The sequence below is a fragment of the Ursus arctos genome, unplaced genomic scaffold, assembly GCF_023065955.2.
Source record: "Ursus arctos isolate Adak ecotype North America unplaced genomic scaffold, UrsArc2.0 scaffold_4, whole genome shotgun sequence".
Lineage (NCBI taxonomy): Eukaryota > Metazoa > Chordata > Mammalia > Carnivora > Ursidae > Ursus > Ursus arctos.
The window spans coordinates 28825815-28842290 of record NW_026623056.1 but is presented as its reverse complement, the minus strand read 5'-3'; the positions used below and the strand labels follow the sequence as shown (position 1 = coordinate 28842290).

At 48.6% G+C, this 16476-nt stretch overlaps 1 protein-coding gene across 3 annotated transcripts in view; it reads left to right on the top strand.

Moving 5' to 3' along the window:
- KALRN (kalirin RhoGEF kinase) overlaps positions 1 to 16476 on the top strand; it is a 642459-nt gene that overhangs the window by 611548 nt on the left and 14435 nt on the right. For all 3 annotated transcript variants that reach the window (XM_057306496.1, XM_026495196.4, XM_026495187.4), the window contains 6 exons: positions 7557 to 7584; positions 8053 to 8224; positions 10264 to 10385; positions 11014 to 11145; positions 12652 to 12816; positions 14806 to 14884. In XM_057306496.1, coding sequence (XP_057162479.1) covers positions 7557 to 7584; positions 8053 to 8224; positions 10264 to 10385; positions 11014 to 11145; positions 12652 to 12816; positions 14806 to 14884 — 698 coding nt within the window. The remainder of the gene's footprint in view (positions 1 to 7556; positions 7585 to 8052; positions 8225 to 10263; positions 10386 to 11013; positions 11146 to 12651; positions 12817 to 14805; positions 14885 to 16476) is intronic.

Sequence of the window (16476 nt, the reverse complement as noted above, 5' to 3'; positions counted from 1 at the left end):
AAAGTGAATAACTCAAAAAGCATTTCAGTGAGTACAATGGAGAGCCAACAAATTACATAAGATCAGGTCCCATGCTTAAGAAGCATGCAGTCACGTAGGGAGAGGCAGGTTTGATTAAATGTAGATATTACACAGCAAACTTTACAATGTGCTCTGTTAAAAGGCAAGGGGCCATGCATTTATTCATTCCATGGGTATTTACACACCCGCTCAGGCACTGGGCTAATAACAGCAGCTAGTACTTATCAGTCTTCCCTATGTACCTGGCTCTGCTGAGTCCTTTCCTCCTAACAAGGTCAATACATAGGTACTCTTATCATTATTTCTGTTTTACAGACGAGAAAACTGGAGCACAGAGAGAGAGGTTTAGTAACTTCCCCAAGGTTGTGTATTCACAGCCTGTGTACCCTAGGAAACACGATCATTGGCTTCATGTGATGGCAGTGTATGGGTTGGGTGGACTACTAGGATGTAAACAGTCTTGCAGAAGGGTAAAGTGGGAAGAGAGAGCATGAGCAAAGGGCCTGAGGTATAAAAGTACATGGCACATTTCGAAAAGAGTATGGTCTGGGTAGCTGGGGTTTAGGTATGTGAGAAGAGCTGTCGGAGACAAAGCCTAACAGATGACTTGGGACCAAATGATGAGGGTCTCGAGAAACTTACTGGGAAGCCTGGACTTGACCCAAGGGATGACGAGAGCAAAAGTAGGTTTTTTAAGCAGAGTCCATGTGTTTCAATAGGGAGAAAGAATTTTTTTTAAGATTTTATTTATTTGACAGAGGGAGAGAGCACAAGTAGGCAGAGAGGCAGGCAGAGAGAGAGGAGAAGCAGGCTCCCCGCCGAGCAGAGAGCCCAACGCAGGGCTCGATGCCAGGACCCTGGAATCATGACCTGAGCTGAAGGCAGAGGCTTAAGTGACTGAGCCACCCAGGTACCCGGAGAGAAAGAGAATCTTAAGCAGGCTCCATGCCCAGCGGGGAGCCCGATGCAGGGCTCTATCTCACAACCCCGAGATCATGACCTGAGCCTAAAGCAAGATTCGGAGGCTTAACCGACTGAGCCATCCAGGCGCCCCTCATTCTGCACCTTAGAAAGGTAGTTGACCTGAGTAAGCAATGGTGGCTCAGGCAGGTCTGTTGGAGGGCTGTCGCAATAGACCTAGTGGTAGATGAACAAGAGTAAGAAGTAAAAGAAGTTTTGGGGGTAGGAATATGAGGAGGGTCAAATCATTAAGGGATGAGCCCCCAAAGTATTCATCCATAAAGCCTTTATCCAAGGTCAAGATGGTGACTTCCAAGTTGAACATGTGATGTATAAAAAGGAAGTTGTAGCAGCACCTCTCACCCCAGTCCCTTCGGAACAGACCTGCAGGCTCCTGAGAGACAGGAGACCCACGCATGCCCAGTAGTAAACCACCTGCTCCGATGATTTTGTGGGATGGGCGGTGGATTTTTTTTTCATTATTATGTTAAAAGTCATATTTTTATCCTTTTTATTTTCAAGGACACTCCAAATGGTCTCTAACCAAAATAGGAGGGGTGGGAAGAGGAGTCGGACTAGAAATCCTGATAAAACAGCTCATGTTTGACACATGAACATTCAGAGACCTGTACCCAACAGCCAGCGCTTACACATTCTTCTCAAGAACACACACAACTTTTCTCAAAAATAGACCATGTGCCAATAACGCAAGTCTCGTCAAAAATCAAGGAATAAGTATCCCATAGATCAACGCCTCCAACCACCATGCCATGAAGTTAGAAACCAGTAATAAAATAATTTTTAAAACTTACACATTTGGAAATTTTAAAACATTTCTATCACAACCAGGCCAAAGGGGGAAAAAGGCAAAGCTGAAGAAGAGAAGACTTAGAACCAGACAGTCATGAAAATGCTCGGGAAGTAAGGTACTTCAAAGACAGTGCGTTGCTGTTTGGGATTGCGTTGCATTGCCGTACTTTGTGTCTTGCGGCTTGCTTTGTGTCCATTTAGAGATAAGCGGAGGTAGGGGTATTTTCTAAACATTTAGAAAACCGTGTCTTGTTTGGCCAGATTAAAAACAGAAGGGTTCAACCTCCAAACCAGAAATCATACCTAAATTTTTATAAATTGGTTTTGGCCATTTTGATTCCTTCCGCGTTCTAGATGCGTAGTTTTGAACTGCGTTTTGTGACCTGTGGTGAGGGATTCGGAAAAAATGGGCCGGGGTGTTTTCCTTCCGGAGTCAGTTAACACCTGGTTTTCTAGACAAGGATTTTCTCCTCACTCTCAGGACATGGGGCCAGAATCTTGGACATTGACTGGTAAGAAAAAGAGACTCAAGATTTCTTCAAAACTCAGCTGGTTGATTGTACCTATAATTCTTTCCCGTCACCTCGCTGCCCTCCCGTTTTGAAGAAAACAGTTGGAATTCTCTCCAGAAGGAAGAACCTAAGTTGTTGGTGGACCACGTTGTGGCGGCTCCTTTCTCCCTCCAGGAGGAAGCGCGACCACCTGCCGCCCTCTGCTGTTCAAATGAAAGCAGATTCCCAAGCCCGGTCTCTACCAGCCTCGCCCGCTCGGGTTTGCGTCTCCCGGAGACAGAACACGTGCATTTTATATGATAGTGTCATCTGGCTTCCGCTACCACGTCCATTTCGATCCCAGCTCCCTCCTCTTTCCCATCTACCGCTCCCCACGGACTCTCAAACTGTTTCTAAGGAAGGAAAACATTAGCTTTCAAGAAATATGTGCAGCTTCTGATTACCCCTTCCAGCCCCAGCTGGTATCTCAGGTGTCAGCACACGCCAACAGCAGTCATTAGACAAGGTGGTCAGGAGGCCTCGATTCTCGTCTACTAATTGGGTGAGTTAATTTGATTCAACAAATACTTGGCTTTCTGCTATGTGCAAGATGCTACGTTAAGCAGCACAACTTCATGGTGCAGAAAACACGTAAAAGGGTTACTATCTTCAAAGGGTTCGTGAGTCGGGTAGGGTAATAGCATGCAGGGAAGATGTCATGATAGACGGAAGCACGTGAGCAGAGCCATAGGTACCAACCTCGGGAAGAGCAGGGAGGAGGAAAAGATCACTACCGGCTAACTCTCAGGCACTGACTGTGATGAGATTCCAGAGCAAGTCACGTTCCAATTGATGGAAACAGAAAAACACTTCAAGTTCATAGCAAGACATTTCCTCAACTCCCACCAAATTAGGATCCCACTCCTTGATTGATTGATTGATTGATTCATTGATTGGATTTGACAAATACCAGTGGAGCCCTTATGTGCCAAGTATTGTTCTAGACTCCAAGGCAGTAACAGTGAACAAGAACATGGGCCTTGTAGTCCCAGGGAACCGTAGACAAATACATAGGCCGATCCACTGCAATGGGAGGAGGCTGTCGCGACCCTCCTCCTGTCCATATTCCAACTTGCTTCAAAGTAGAAAGAGGAAAAATAAGGGAGGAATCTTCCATGAGCGTAATCCAGAGTCAAAGTTAGAAAAAGCATTAGGGGCGCCTGGGTGGCTCAGTCAGTTAAGCAACTGCCTTCAGCTCAGGACATGATCCCAGGGTCCTGGGTTCGAGCCCCACATCGGGCTCCCCGCCCAACGGGGAGCCTGCCTCTCCCTCTCTCTGCTGCTCCCCCTGCTTGTGCTCTCTCACTCTCTGTCAAATAAATAAATAAAATCTTAAAAAAAAAAAAAAAGAAAAGAAAAAGCATTTGCATGGACTTCAGCCAGGCTCTTGGTCCTTGCTAGAGGAGTTTAAAGGGGAGGACTAGGTAGAGACGGGATGGAGAGCAAGGTTGGGGAGCCAAAGTAGGCAGGGAGACCTCTGACAGCAGGGACAAAGTGTCACAGTGCTTTTCCAACACCTTGCCTGTGCATGGGACGCTATGGTGGAAGGAGCACTGTGTGAGCTTACATGCACTCCCCTGTCTCATCTGGAAACGGGAACAAATAACACCTGCTCAGCACATCCTCCCAGAGTCTGGGATGAGCGAATGAAGGAGTCTGTGAGTGGATTATGCCAACTATATGATGTTACACAAATCCCTGGTGTTATTACCATTATCGGCAACGCTTGAGCCGGCCAAGAGGCAGAGGGGTGAAGACTGATGCCTTCCACAAGCCCCTTCCAGAGAGAGAACCTGCAAGTAACCCTTGTTGGCAACCTTTCTCTCCAACCTCCTGCTAAGTCTACATCCAAATTAGGAAGATTTGCTTTTTAAATGATGTATGTGTTTAATAATATCCTGAATGCAATTGAGAGTAATAGGAAAGAGAAATAAGGCAATAAATTCCCTACGCAGCAGTTTGGGGTGCTGTTTTTTTTGCTTTTTTTTTTTTTTTAAGTATTACCACACTGCAGATTTATGAAACCCCACTTGAAATGTTATAATGTAGGAACGGGCCGTTTGTCTCCTCCCTGTCACTCCTGGCATGTAATCACTGTCTTACACCCTTGTGGATTCCCATCAGGATGGGAAATACAGGCCACTAGACAAAGCTGCAGCATTCCCAAATCGTTTCTACCCTGAAGCCCTGACAGGGGAGGTGGGACGAGGGAGAAGGCAGTGCTCCGTGTCTGTCGAAGGCTGGTCGTTAACATCGGCCAGGCACTATCCTGGACGCTGTGCAGAGGCCACTGAATTCCCTCTTACCCACCAGACTTTTGGCCCAAAGAGGGTGGTGAGCATGTCTGCCTTGCTCAATGCTGCCACAACCAAGGGGCAGCTCAATAAATCTTGATTGGAACAAACGAGCCCTTGTGTCAAACAAGCTTTCAGGTGGGCACCGTTACCCCCAATTTACAGCTAAAATGGAGGCCTAAGCTGCTTAAGAATGTTGTCCAAGACAAGAGAGTGTGTCTGGCTTGGGGTCTGGATACTATGTGCTTTGTCCGTTCCTGGAGTTGATATTTCCTCCGGAGTGGAACTCCTGCGAACCTCCTCTCTCAGACGCAGTGGATTTTATTGTGTTTTCATCACTTTCCCCAAGTTTGCTTTCCATCTGTGTTTGGACACAGAGTCTGATCAAATATTATTAGTCATATCCCCCAAAGTAATTATTTTCTAGAGCACATGGACCTAGCTCCAGATTCTGTTTATAAGCCATCTCCGAATCTTGGAAGAACTGGAATGAGGACAAAGGTCAAATACTCATTCAAACAACATGTATTAAATGTCCATTTTGCAGAAGCCAGGCTGGGAGCCTGAGGACCAAGAAAAACAACAGCTCTCGTCCTTAAGGAACCTACAGTCTAGTAGCTCGGACTGCCTTTTTTTCCTTTGAAAAAGATTATAAAAGTGAAACAGACTTGCAGGATATTTGGAAAGCTCAGCTGAGAAGAGGAAGAAAACTCAGACATTTTATAAATCCTAAGGGAAGGATCTCCATCCCAGCATGTCTGTATCTGTAAAACCTTGCACCAGCCCGGAGGAGGAGATAAAGTTTTCTGAACAGGGGAAAAGCCACCCTTGATCTCGCCAGCCGGTGATAAGCCCTGATAACGTTTAGAAGATATTCTTCATCTCCTTTTCTTGGGCTGTGAAATGACTGGTGCAGATGTCATTCTCTCTGCCTCGCCTAAGCCAGGCGCAGACCTTTGTGGCCTCCTCGGCACCGCTACCGGTGCTGGGGTGCTGTCCACCATGTTCCCTGGCTGTCCCCCTGTCACAGCCTTGTGTCTCCTCACAAAGAGGGGGTCTCTTAGGTGTGGGAAAAGCAGCTTCTACCAAATGCCCCCTCATCTCCCCCCCCCCAAAAGCCTCAGGGGCCGGGAGTTGGTTTACCTGAGACCAGTTCCCTTGGATAGAGGGGGCTTCTAGTAGCTTTGCTCAAACCAGGGTGCACATTGATTCCCCTGAAGCAGCTTTCAAAAATCCCGATGCCTGGCCCCACTTCACACCAACTGTAAGAATCTCTAGGCCTGAGATCCAGGCATTGGTCTTTTTGTGTTTTTAAAGCTGCCAGGGTTAAGGATTGAGAACCACTGATTTAAAGGAAGGCCGGGCAGCGGTGTCCATGGCGTTTGAGACTAGCAGAGGGCACTGCCAAGGTCAGTCTCAAGACCTGGCAGCCCCAGGACTCGGCATTGCAGGTTTTCCACAGCTCACTTCATGAAAAAACTGGGTGCTGTATGTGCACAATTGGTTTGCAAAGGGGAACCCAAAGGGGGGAAATAGCACCTTTGTTGCAAAGGGCTGGATCCTGATTAAGGGGCGAACAGATGGAAACCGTATTCACATAGAACAGGAGTAAATACGGGGAGATGAGTATGAACGCCGCAGCGGGCCGTTTGTAAGGCATGGGGGCTGTCTGGCCTCATTTATGAAGGACAGAATTTTCCAACCCAAATTCTTAGAGAAAAGCCGCTGTAACAATAGGCTGCTTAGTAGAAGGAAGATGACTAGAACTCGGTCATCTCTCTGTGCTCAAGCAGTCATTGAATACTTGCTGTTTGTCAAGCATTGTGCCGTGCACTTGACATGCGGTACTCATTTGATCTTGGCGATAACATTTGGCAATAGGTATTAGTTATCCCCATTTTACAGAGAAGCAAACTGATGTCATATATCATAAGCGACTATCACACGGAACAAAGGAGGTGAGCCCCAGCCTTTCTGACTCCGAAACCCACGTTTCGTTCACCCCGCCGAGCTTTATAACCTGCACTCATGTGATTAGAGATAAAACAAAAGATGAGAGAAAAATCAAGAAGGGGTGACTTTTCGGCATGGCTAGTCAGCCAGAAGCCCATCCTCTGTGAAGATCCATGGGGTCACGAGACAGCCCTTCCAATGTGGGTCAAGAGCCCCCACAGCGTCTCTGCCAACCAGCCACGTGAACGTCAGCTCACTTCGTTGGCCTAAGTCCGTGTTCTCATCTAGGCAGCAGAAAGGGCTAGAACCCCTAGGTCAGTGCTTTTCAAGTTGCCCTTTGGAGCCTTGGGCGACAGGAGGCCGTGCTGGGGGCAGGATGGACGGGTGTGACCTTCCCTTTCCCCTGCAACCAGACGAGCTCGGCCCGTAGCTGCGTGAGGAGAACGCTGCCTGTTTGGGGTGAGGGGCTACATCTGGAAGGAAACCAGCGGGTTAATGGCGCGTGGTTAATGTCAATGACCATTCCTGCCTGATGCGTGGCAGGCGCTCTGCTTCTGAAGCTCCGTGACGCCGGGAAGGACGGTGCCGGCACGCTGTCGAGCGCAGGCTGGAGCGGGGCAGGGAGGATGGCTTTTATGCACTTGACGGGGAGGAAGGGCCACTGAGGAAGCGAAACGCAGGAGAGAAAGGCCAGCTGCAGCCAGCAGAGCCTGCAGGTGTCATGCACCTGCCTGGGGCCCTGGGCCGCCCAGACGCACGTGAAGACCAGGGTAGAGAGGAGAGGAGAGGCGAGGCGAGCGGGGCCGGGCTTGTTCCCGCGACGCTGACACGGTCGCAAGAGAGCCCGGCCTGCAGGCTTCAGCTCCCTAAACCGTATGCTTCCTTGTTACTCGAGACGGCAAAAGTCTCCTGTTCTCTTGCAGTAGTTTAGGGTTTAAGCCATTTTCTGTTTCTTTGTGTTTTTCAGATCTTAAATCCAAATTTCATCCAAGAAGGTGAGTTAAAAAGTAGAACCGAGAGCATGGGGGTTGGCTAACCAAATTGGGGCAAATCCGGCAGTGAGGGAGAGGCTGCAGATGATGGTATGTAGCTCCGTGCTACGGGCAAGGAAGGGTGTTCTTGACAAACCGCTGGGGTGGGAGAGTCCACCACTGGCAGTATGTGTAATTGGTGTACGGAAGAGGGGGCTGGTGAAAGCCCAAAGGACATACACTAAAATGTTCGCAGTAGTCACCCCTGTGTCAGGAATCACGGAGATTTTTCTTCTTTTTACTTATCTGTATTTCCTGATTTTCTGCAATAAACATTTATTTTAAAATACTTCTTCATGGGACACGGATGACTCAACAGTATTAAGCTGAAGGTTATTTGAATCATGACACGGGGGCAGGAGAGGGTGGTGTTATAAAATGGCTATTTATTCTGTTTGTTCTAAATGATGATTTGTGTCCATTTGACCACAGTGGCCCCAGAATTCCTTGTGCCCTTAGTGGATGTGACCTGCTTGCTTGGGGACACGGTGACATTGCAGTGCAAAGTCTGTGGGCGACCAAAGCCCACCATCACCTGGAAGGGTCCAGACCAGAACATCCTTGACACGGACAACAGCTCGGCCACATACACGGTCTCCTCCTGGTAAGCTGATCGCCCCACATCGACACCGCCAGCACCTTGGCGCAGCCTCTGTCCTGGTTCCTGGCAGCTGCCCTGGAGTCTGTTCTAGCACAGATGCTTGGCCTTGATTAGGGGAGAAATGGAGTCAACAGCCACGGGCGGCTCAGGAAAGCGTGCTCTCGTGCTAGTGCTCTCACACAACGGTGCATCAGGGCTGGGAGCTGTAGGCACAGCCCCCCCACGCCCCCTCATGCGCCCCGCCACCGAGCCTGTCAGACATCTGGGGGAGGGCCAGCACCTGGTCACGTGCTGCTCAGCATCACATAGACATAGCTGAACCTACAAGGACAGTGTGGAAAGACTGCGTTCTGGACCCACACTCAAAAACATAAGCCTCCGTATCTCAGGTCAGCCATGAACCATGCTTTCGAAGCACTTTGGCGGTCACTGACTTACATTCACCGATTGGCTGATCTTTCCAAAAGGATCCCCAGGAGAATCTCTATGTTACTAGTAATGGCAAAGGCTCCAGACCCGTGGGAGGAATGTGGGTCTCACATCCCAACAGCTTGGTATTTCTTTGTGCCCATCAGGATCCCGTGCAACAGTGATCTATTGAATTCCTCCACTAACCTAAGAACAATTTTCTTAGAAGAAAAAAAAAAAGACTCCAAAATACGCAACGTTAAACAGAAAATCCAGCTATACACATCTTCCACAAAGAAAGGCTATTTTAAAAAACTTGATTGACTGCCTTCCAATCATTCTGTTCATATTTATTGTGTACTACTGTTTACAGGGGACAAGCAGTAACAAGCCCTAAGTTCTTAAGCATTTATCAAAGAATCACCTAGAATCAAACTCCCATCCATTAGCTTAATTTTTGTGCATATGAAATGGTATTCCCAGCACAGATGGCCAGGTGTGGCCGGGTCCCAAGAAGAGCGGGGCCATGGAACTTAGTGTGAGAGCCGTGCTTGGTGAGGTCCCGAGGACCAGCAGGCTGTGTGTGTCTCCACAGAGGCAAGGGAGTGGGGTTGGCTGTGACTGCCGCACTTCACCCTTCTGAGCAGTGCTTCCCTTGAGACATCCTGGACCCCAGACTGGGACTACTAGGGAAGTCAGCATTTAGTGGTGGAATTTGCCCTTTATTTGATTCACCTAATTGTTCTGAGGGTCCCCAATAGAATTTGAAATACTTAAACATTTTCATTCTCAGTCATTCCATTTTCTTTTTTTTTAATTAAATCTTTTTTTTAAGATTTTATTTATTTCCTTAGAGAGAGAGAGCAAGGGAGAGAGAGAACAGGAGTGGGGGGAGAGAGGGAGAGGGAGAAGCAGGCTCCCCGCTGAGCAAGGAGCCTGATGCAGGCTCGATCTCAGGGCCCTGGGATCACGACCTGAGCCAAAGGGAATGCAGACACTTAACTGACCGAGCCACCCAGGTGTCCCTTCTTTTTTTTTTTTTTTTTAAGATTCATTGACCTATTAGAGAAAGAGAACGCATGTGAGCGTGGGGGGAGGGGCAGAGGGAGAAAGGGAGAGAACCCCAAGAAGACTCCATGCTCTACGTGGAGTCCCACATGGGGCTCAATCCCAGGACCCCAAGATCACTACCTGAGCTGAAACCAAGAGTCGGATGCTTAACCGACTGTGCCACCCAGGCGCCCCTCCATTTTTCTTGTACTATTTGTTACTGTTCTATGAGACTATTTTAGGACAAATTTGCTAGTGGTAATAATACCAGTAATATTGCATAGGGCTTTATATATTTCAAACCATGTTCTAATTCTTATCTCGCTTTACTCCTTTCTATCCCTATACCCTATATACAATAAACATGAGAGATGGGGGTGGCAAGAGTTTCCCCTCCATAAAGAAATGGGAATATAGAAAGACAAGGTGATCACCCAAGGTGTGTAGGAAAGTCCCAGAGCTGGGACGAGACCTTGGGCCTGAGGATTCAGCTCAGCACACTATGTGCCCATCCTGTGGGATTTTACCCATCAGTCAACTGTGTCGTTACTGAAGTCTGAAGAGCCTCGTCTTGGTGTCTCTAGTGATTCAGGGGAAATCACCCTGAAGATCTGCAATCTGATGCCCCAAGACAGTGGGATTTATACCTGCATAGCAACAAACGACCACGGCACCACGTCCACGTCTGCTACAGTTAAAGTGCAAGGTACGGGCTCTCGGTTCACCACTTTTTATCCTTTCAAAATATCTTTTATTGTAAACTATAAATAACATAAAACTGATCACCTTAACCAATGTTGAGTGTACATTCATATTGCTGTGCAGCCCATCTCCAGAACTCTTTTCGTCTTGCAAAACTAAATCCTATATCCATTAAACAATGACTATAGCTCCCCCTCCCCCTCCCCACTGCCCCTGGCAGCCACCCTTCTACTTCCTGTCTCTACGAATTTATGTTAATCAAATATTTTAAGTGGACATTACAAGGGTTCCCTGAGACCTGGGGAAGAAAAGGTCCATTGTGAAATCCTAAAGTCCAGCGAAGGGAAGGGAAGGAATCTTCACTAAGAGCTGTCTGTGGCCCCCCATAACCTCCTGCATAGTTTCCAGGTCAAGCGTTATCTCCAGCGTGCAGTCTTTAGCCCGAGGAAGAATTTCTAACCCCAAAGTGTATCTGGCAGGCCGCTCCAGAGCCTGGAGAAAGGTATGCCACTTAGTGGAATAGGCCGTAGGAAAAATTTGAGACACGGGGAAGGTCATGTTTCCTAGGAAACATGGTGCAAAAGGCCAAATTCTGCAGAAATAGCACCTGACCATAACGTCTGTCTCCGAAGGTGTTCCGGCGGCCCCTAACCGCCCCATCGCCCAGGAGCGAAGCCGCACCTCCGTGATCCTGCGCTGGCTGCCCCCCTCCAGCACGGGAAACTGCACCATTTCCGGGTACACGGTGGAGTACAGAGAGGAAGGTGCGCTGGCTCCCCCTACTCTTCTGTTTCTTTCTCCCCTTCCTCCAAGGAGGTCCTTCAGAGTCATAAACTACTTGCCTTCATGCCTTTCATCAGCCGTTTCTTCTCGTGTCTTCCAACTCAGCATAAAGACTACAGCCGCCTTCTGATCTCTGACTTCCAGCAGTGGTTTTCACCAGACTGATAAGGACTCCTGGCAGACTTCAAAGTGCCTTCATGGGCACTTCTGTCCTTACTAAGCCCTATCCCCCAGACAGGGGCAATCAGGCCCATTTTACAGATGAGGGGGCTAAGGCCTAAAGAAAGTTAAGGAACACGAGGCAGGAGTTAGTAAAAGGCAGGGCTGGTATTAAACCGAGGTGTCAAGTTCGCGAATTCGTGACCTTTCTCCCAGAGTGATAACTAGGGTAGCATGAGCAGAGCTTTACCCCACCCCCAGATAAAATACAGAGATCACGTATATAAAGATAGATCGCATATGCATTTTGTGTGATCTCTAAATTTTACATACATACACGTGTACAATGATTTTTAAAAACTGCTCACTCTTTAAATTCATTACATTTACATGCATTTACATTTACGTTAGAAACACCTGAAGCTGTCACGGATTGTCCAGAAGAATTAGTTATATGAGAAGCTGCCAGGTAACTCTAGTTGTTACTAACACATCTCTGAACTACGTAATGACATACCCAGCTGAATTGCCAGCCACTGTTCGTGCCCAGAACCAAATCATTTGCTGTGCTCGCCATCGCTCATAGTATCTCAACTCTTCTTTCTTCTACCGAACAGGCCCTGGGCGGTTACAAAGCTGTTGACTCCTGCATCTTTGTGAAGCTGTTTGCTCTTGGGTGTCCCCCTCAGCACAGAGGTGTTCGTGCTGGGCCGGGGGACCCGTCTCGCAAAGCTAGTACTTCCCTCCGCACCGTTCAGTTCTTAGCTCATTGCATTCATGCAGTTGTCATGAGAAGATCATTTCATCTTTCTGAGCCTCCGTTTCTTCTGTTCCCCAGCCCGCGGGGGGGTCTGGAGATTTCAGTGTGAAAGTGAAATGGGAGAATCACGGGGACACCCGGCCCGGTGCTTCACATGCGTGGAGTGCTCAGTGCCTGTTCACTTCTAGTTTGTTTCCACTTCCAGATGCATATTTTCTCTCCTCTTGTGGTTTATAATACATTTTTATGCCGTATCAAAAAGTTGCCACACGTCCCTCTGTAGCATCTGTACTGTCTCTGCCTTCTCACTCCCACTCATGCCCATCTGGAAATGAAGGGCGTCTTCAAGGCCAGCTGCTCTCACACCCCTCACCATCTAGTCGATCATTTACGAGATGGAGCCCAAACCTGCCCCGCTGGCCCTCAGGCTTTCAGAGCCCAATCAGTAACCGCAGCTGTTCCTTGAATGGAATGTGTCAACTTTCCCCTCTTTGTTTGCTGAAGGTCTTTGAAACAATGTCCCTCTGGCTTTTCCTCTGTTCCTCTCCTCGGAATCCTTGCGCACTAGGTTCCCAGGCCTGGCAGCAGTCGGTGGCTTCGACCTTGGACACTTACCTCGTCATCGAGGACCTCAGTCCTGGGAGTCCTTATCAGTTCAGAGTCAGCGCCAGTAACCCCTGGGGGATCAGCCTTCCCAGCGAGCCCTCCGAGTTTGTGCGACTCCCCGAGTACGGTGAGTCCCGGCCATGCCCGGCACCCCAGGCGGGGGATGCAAGGCACCTGGCCAGCTCACACGCTCACAGGTGCCGGCTGGCCGTTGGCATGGCAGGCCGCCATGCAGGAGGTAACCTGGAGTTGCCAGTGGCTTCAGTCAAGTGACATTTCAGAGACCTGATGAAAAGTGTGATTTCAATGGTCTTGGAGCAAAAGTGAGGTCTGCTACCCATGTCTACCCCGGGGCCTGCCAGGGTCCCTGGGCACCTGAGTGTGTCTCCAGGAACAGAGAGGGGTGGGCAGGAGTCATGAGTCACGTGGATGCAATCTGCCCCCCTTCCTAGATGGGAACACCAGACCCCCTCTCCCCTGGGACCCCCTGCCAGGTGTAAGTGTGCCTCATAGCAGCAGAGATAGCCCTGTTCACCAATGTACGTTGGGGAGAGGAAAGCCAGCTACTTGAAGGCTTTGAATCAAAATGAGTATTTGATAGTTTCCCCACACCCAGCATTCCCAGAATGTCTTTTTTCAAGGTAGATACATTTTTTAAAAGATTTCATTTATTTATTTATTTGTTTATTTATGAGAGAGAGCACGCATAGGAGTGGGAAGAGGGGCAGAGGGATAAGGAGAATCAGGCTCCCCGCTGAGCAGGGATCCCTACCTGGGGCTCCATCCCAGGACCCTGGGATCATGACCTGAGCAGAAGGCAGACCCTTAACCAACTGAGCCCCCCAGACGCCCCTCAAGGTAGATACATTCTATGTGGATGTGTTGGGTAATGAAAACACACCTATAGCTACGTGTGAGTATTTCACAAATACCACCTATTCGCTGTCTCCAGGCCCCCCTGGTCCCAGGAACAATCTGAAAGAGGATACTTGTTAGCCTGAAGAAATCTCCAAGTAGTGAGGTGCTCCGTGGTGCAAGGAGTGGGCTGTGTGTGTAGGGGCGGAGGAGGAGCTCACTGCCCTGGGAAGACCACAGACCTGTGTGCCTCTGGGTTAAGGGATCCCGGAGTCTCCAGAGGGGCTTCAGAGACCTTCTAGGGCCTTCAGCTGCAGCCCAGTCCCCCCACCCCCGCTGACTCTGGAAGGGCTCCCCAGCCCGTCCCCAGAGGCTCAGCTCCCTCCCAGTGGCCTTGCTCCCTTGGACCCATGACTCACTGGGAAACCTTGGCCCTGGGTCTTAGAATTCAGCATAGGTGAGGCACCTGAGCCTCAGCCCAGCTGTGCTCTGGATGGCCTGGGGTGGCCCGGGTCACAAGAGCCACACTGCCGGTTTGGTCCTCTCCTCCCAAGCCACTAACGAAATTCTGCCTCGTGTCTTCCTTCTTGTGAGCCTTGGTCCCGAGAGACAGCACAAATACGTATTGGTGTGCGTGCGTGTCTCTGTGTGTGTGCACACGCACGCACACGTGCCCGCACGTGCACGTGTAAATCATTGCCAGGGAATTAACACATCATATAAGGTGATGCTGCCAACGCGTTTCGGGTTAAGCCACGTCATCCAGTATAGCAGCTGAGCTCGTCCCTGTCTGAGGCCGCCGGGTGACAGAGCGCGGTGGTTCGGGTGTTCTGAGCACATTCCTCTCCTTCTCTCCCCTGGGCCCTTGTAACTCTTCCCCCAACCTCCACCGCATCCCCCCTCAGCCCTGATTCTCACTGGCTTTTCTAGGCCCTCCATGTGTTTTTCTCTCCCTCTCTTTTAATTTTTTCTGCCAAATTTCTATTTTAAAATATCCAGAGGTTACATCTCCAATTGTCCCACGTTTTCTTTTGTTTATGTAGATGGCCCGGGGTGGGGGTGAGGGGTCTGACTCTGTCATGTCAGCTTCCCCTTGGATGATATTTTTAAAAACAACATTTCAGAGAATCCTGGCATTTTCCCACTGAGTTCGACTCCATATTTGGTCACGAGAATTGCTTTGGGGCGATGCAGACGCTTTTCTGTGAATCTTTATTCTGATATGACTTCCTCAGTATCATGGATTCTCTCTCTTCCAAAGATGCTGCTGCTGACGGTGCCACCATTTCCTGGAAGGAAAACTTTGATTCGGCTTATACTGAGCTGAATGAAATTGGAAGGTAATGACCCGCTTTCTATTCCTTCGTTCACGGCCCCTTAACATCATCACCTCAGAATAACGACTTGCGTTCGTGTTATTTGTTTCTCCTTACTAAGTGTATTCTCTCTGTAGCAAGAAAAAAACTCGAATATTTATGTGTCTCTTCATCGCTCTTTTTTTTAACTTTTTAAGTTGGAAGGGAGGCTTCCCTCGTCAGCCGTCAGCCTTTCTTCTGTTCTGGTAGAAGAATCTAAGGCTCCGCCTTTTCTTCCAAGTACCACGTAGCTACGCCTCCCGAGTTCTGATACGCGGCACTTTCATTATCATTCAGTTCAGCTATGATTTGTTTCCTTTTTCCCCCTTGTAAGAGAAATCTACGAGGCACAGCATTCCCCGAGCACGGTGCTTGTGACGGAGGTTGCGAAGAGAGCCCAAATGTTCGCTATTCCCGTTTCCTAAGCAGGAGTCACAATGTAATTCATGACCTTTCGTCATAATACTTTTCATCAAAAACCAACTTTTGCTCTCCTCTCACTCCTTGTGTGGCCAGAGGGAAAAAAAAGGCCGATGGAAATTTACACGGTGTTGATGCTTCTTGAGTATCGACAGTGTTCCGGATACTAGGCAGATATCGTATGAGAGGTATTTAATGTAGTCCTTGCTGCACTGTGAGGGAGTGTTTGCCTAGATTTCCAGGAAAGGAACTCAGGCTTGGGAAATTAACGTTTTCAAGGTCCTGCAACTAGTAAGTACAGAGCCAGGATTCCAACCCTGGCCTACCCAATTCTTAAGCCTGTGTTTGTTTTTAGTAAAACACACATATGTGGTTTCTCACTGTAGCAATTTTTGTCAAAAATAAGCTCTAGCCATGGAAATCTAGTTTGCCCCATTATACTGAAGTTTTGTCAAGTTAGGTGAGACTCCAGGAATGACTCGAATCCCCACCTGGTTCTAAATGAAACTGGCTCCATCGCCTACGTGCACCAGCGATTCCCTTCCCAGGACATGCATTTGCTGTTGAGGGCCGTAGGCGAAGGCATGTTTTACCTAGGAGAGATGGATGGCTTAGTCTTTCCCAAGGGGAGATCAAGTTTCTGATCTGTTCAAGGCAATCGATTTTTTTTTAAATCTCATCCCCAGCCATCTGACGTTTTCCTCTCCTCCAAGTACAGTCCTCCTATTTTCAGGAGATCCTTTAAAAATGCTGGATGTGAGCAGAAGGGAAATAAAACATCTAGATACTGACGGGAGACACACGAAGTTATCTGTGGGCCATAGACGTGAGTCATTTGTCTCCATTGCACGTAAATCTAGAATTCTAAGCCTAAATGACTATCTTGTTAAAAATAGCTCTCTGGTAATTAAGTAGTATAAAAACCGTGATGCAGAAAGAACCATCTTTGCTTCTAAAGTCGATGTAGAGAAGGAAAGAGCACTGGAGCATGGCACGGTTAGCCGGAAGTAAACTAGACGGGCTCCACGGCAAATGTAAAGAACCAGAGAGTTGTCCCCTGGGCATGCTGACTGGCGACTTGTACGGAATTCAAAAAGGCAGCAGGGCCAGGCCTCCAGGCGAGGATGGCAGGTTGAACCCAGCCATCTGTTTTCACT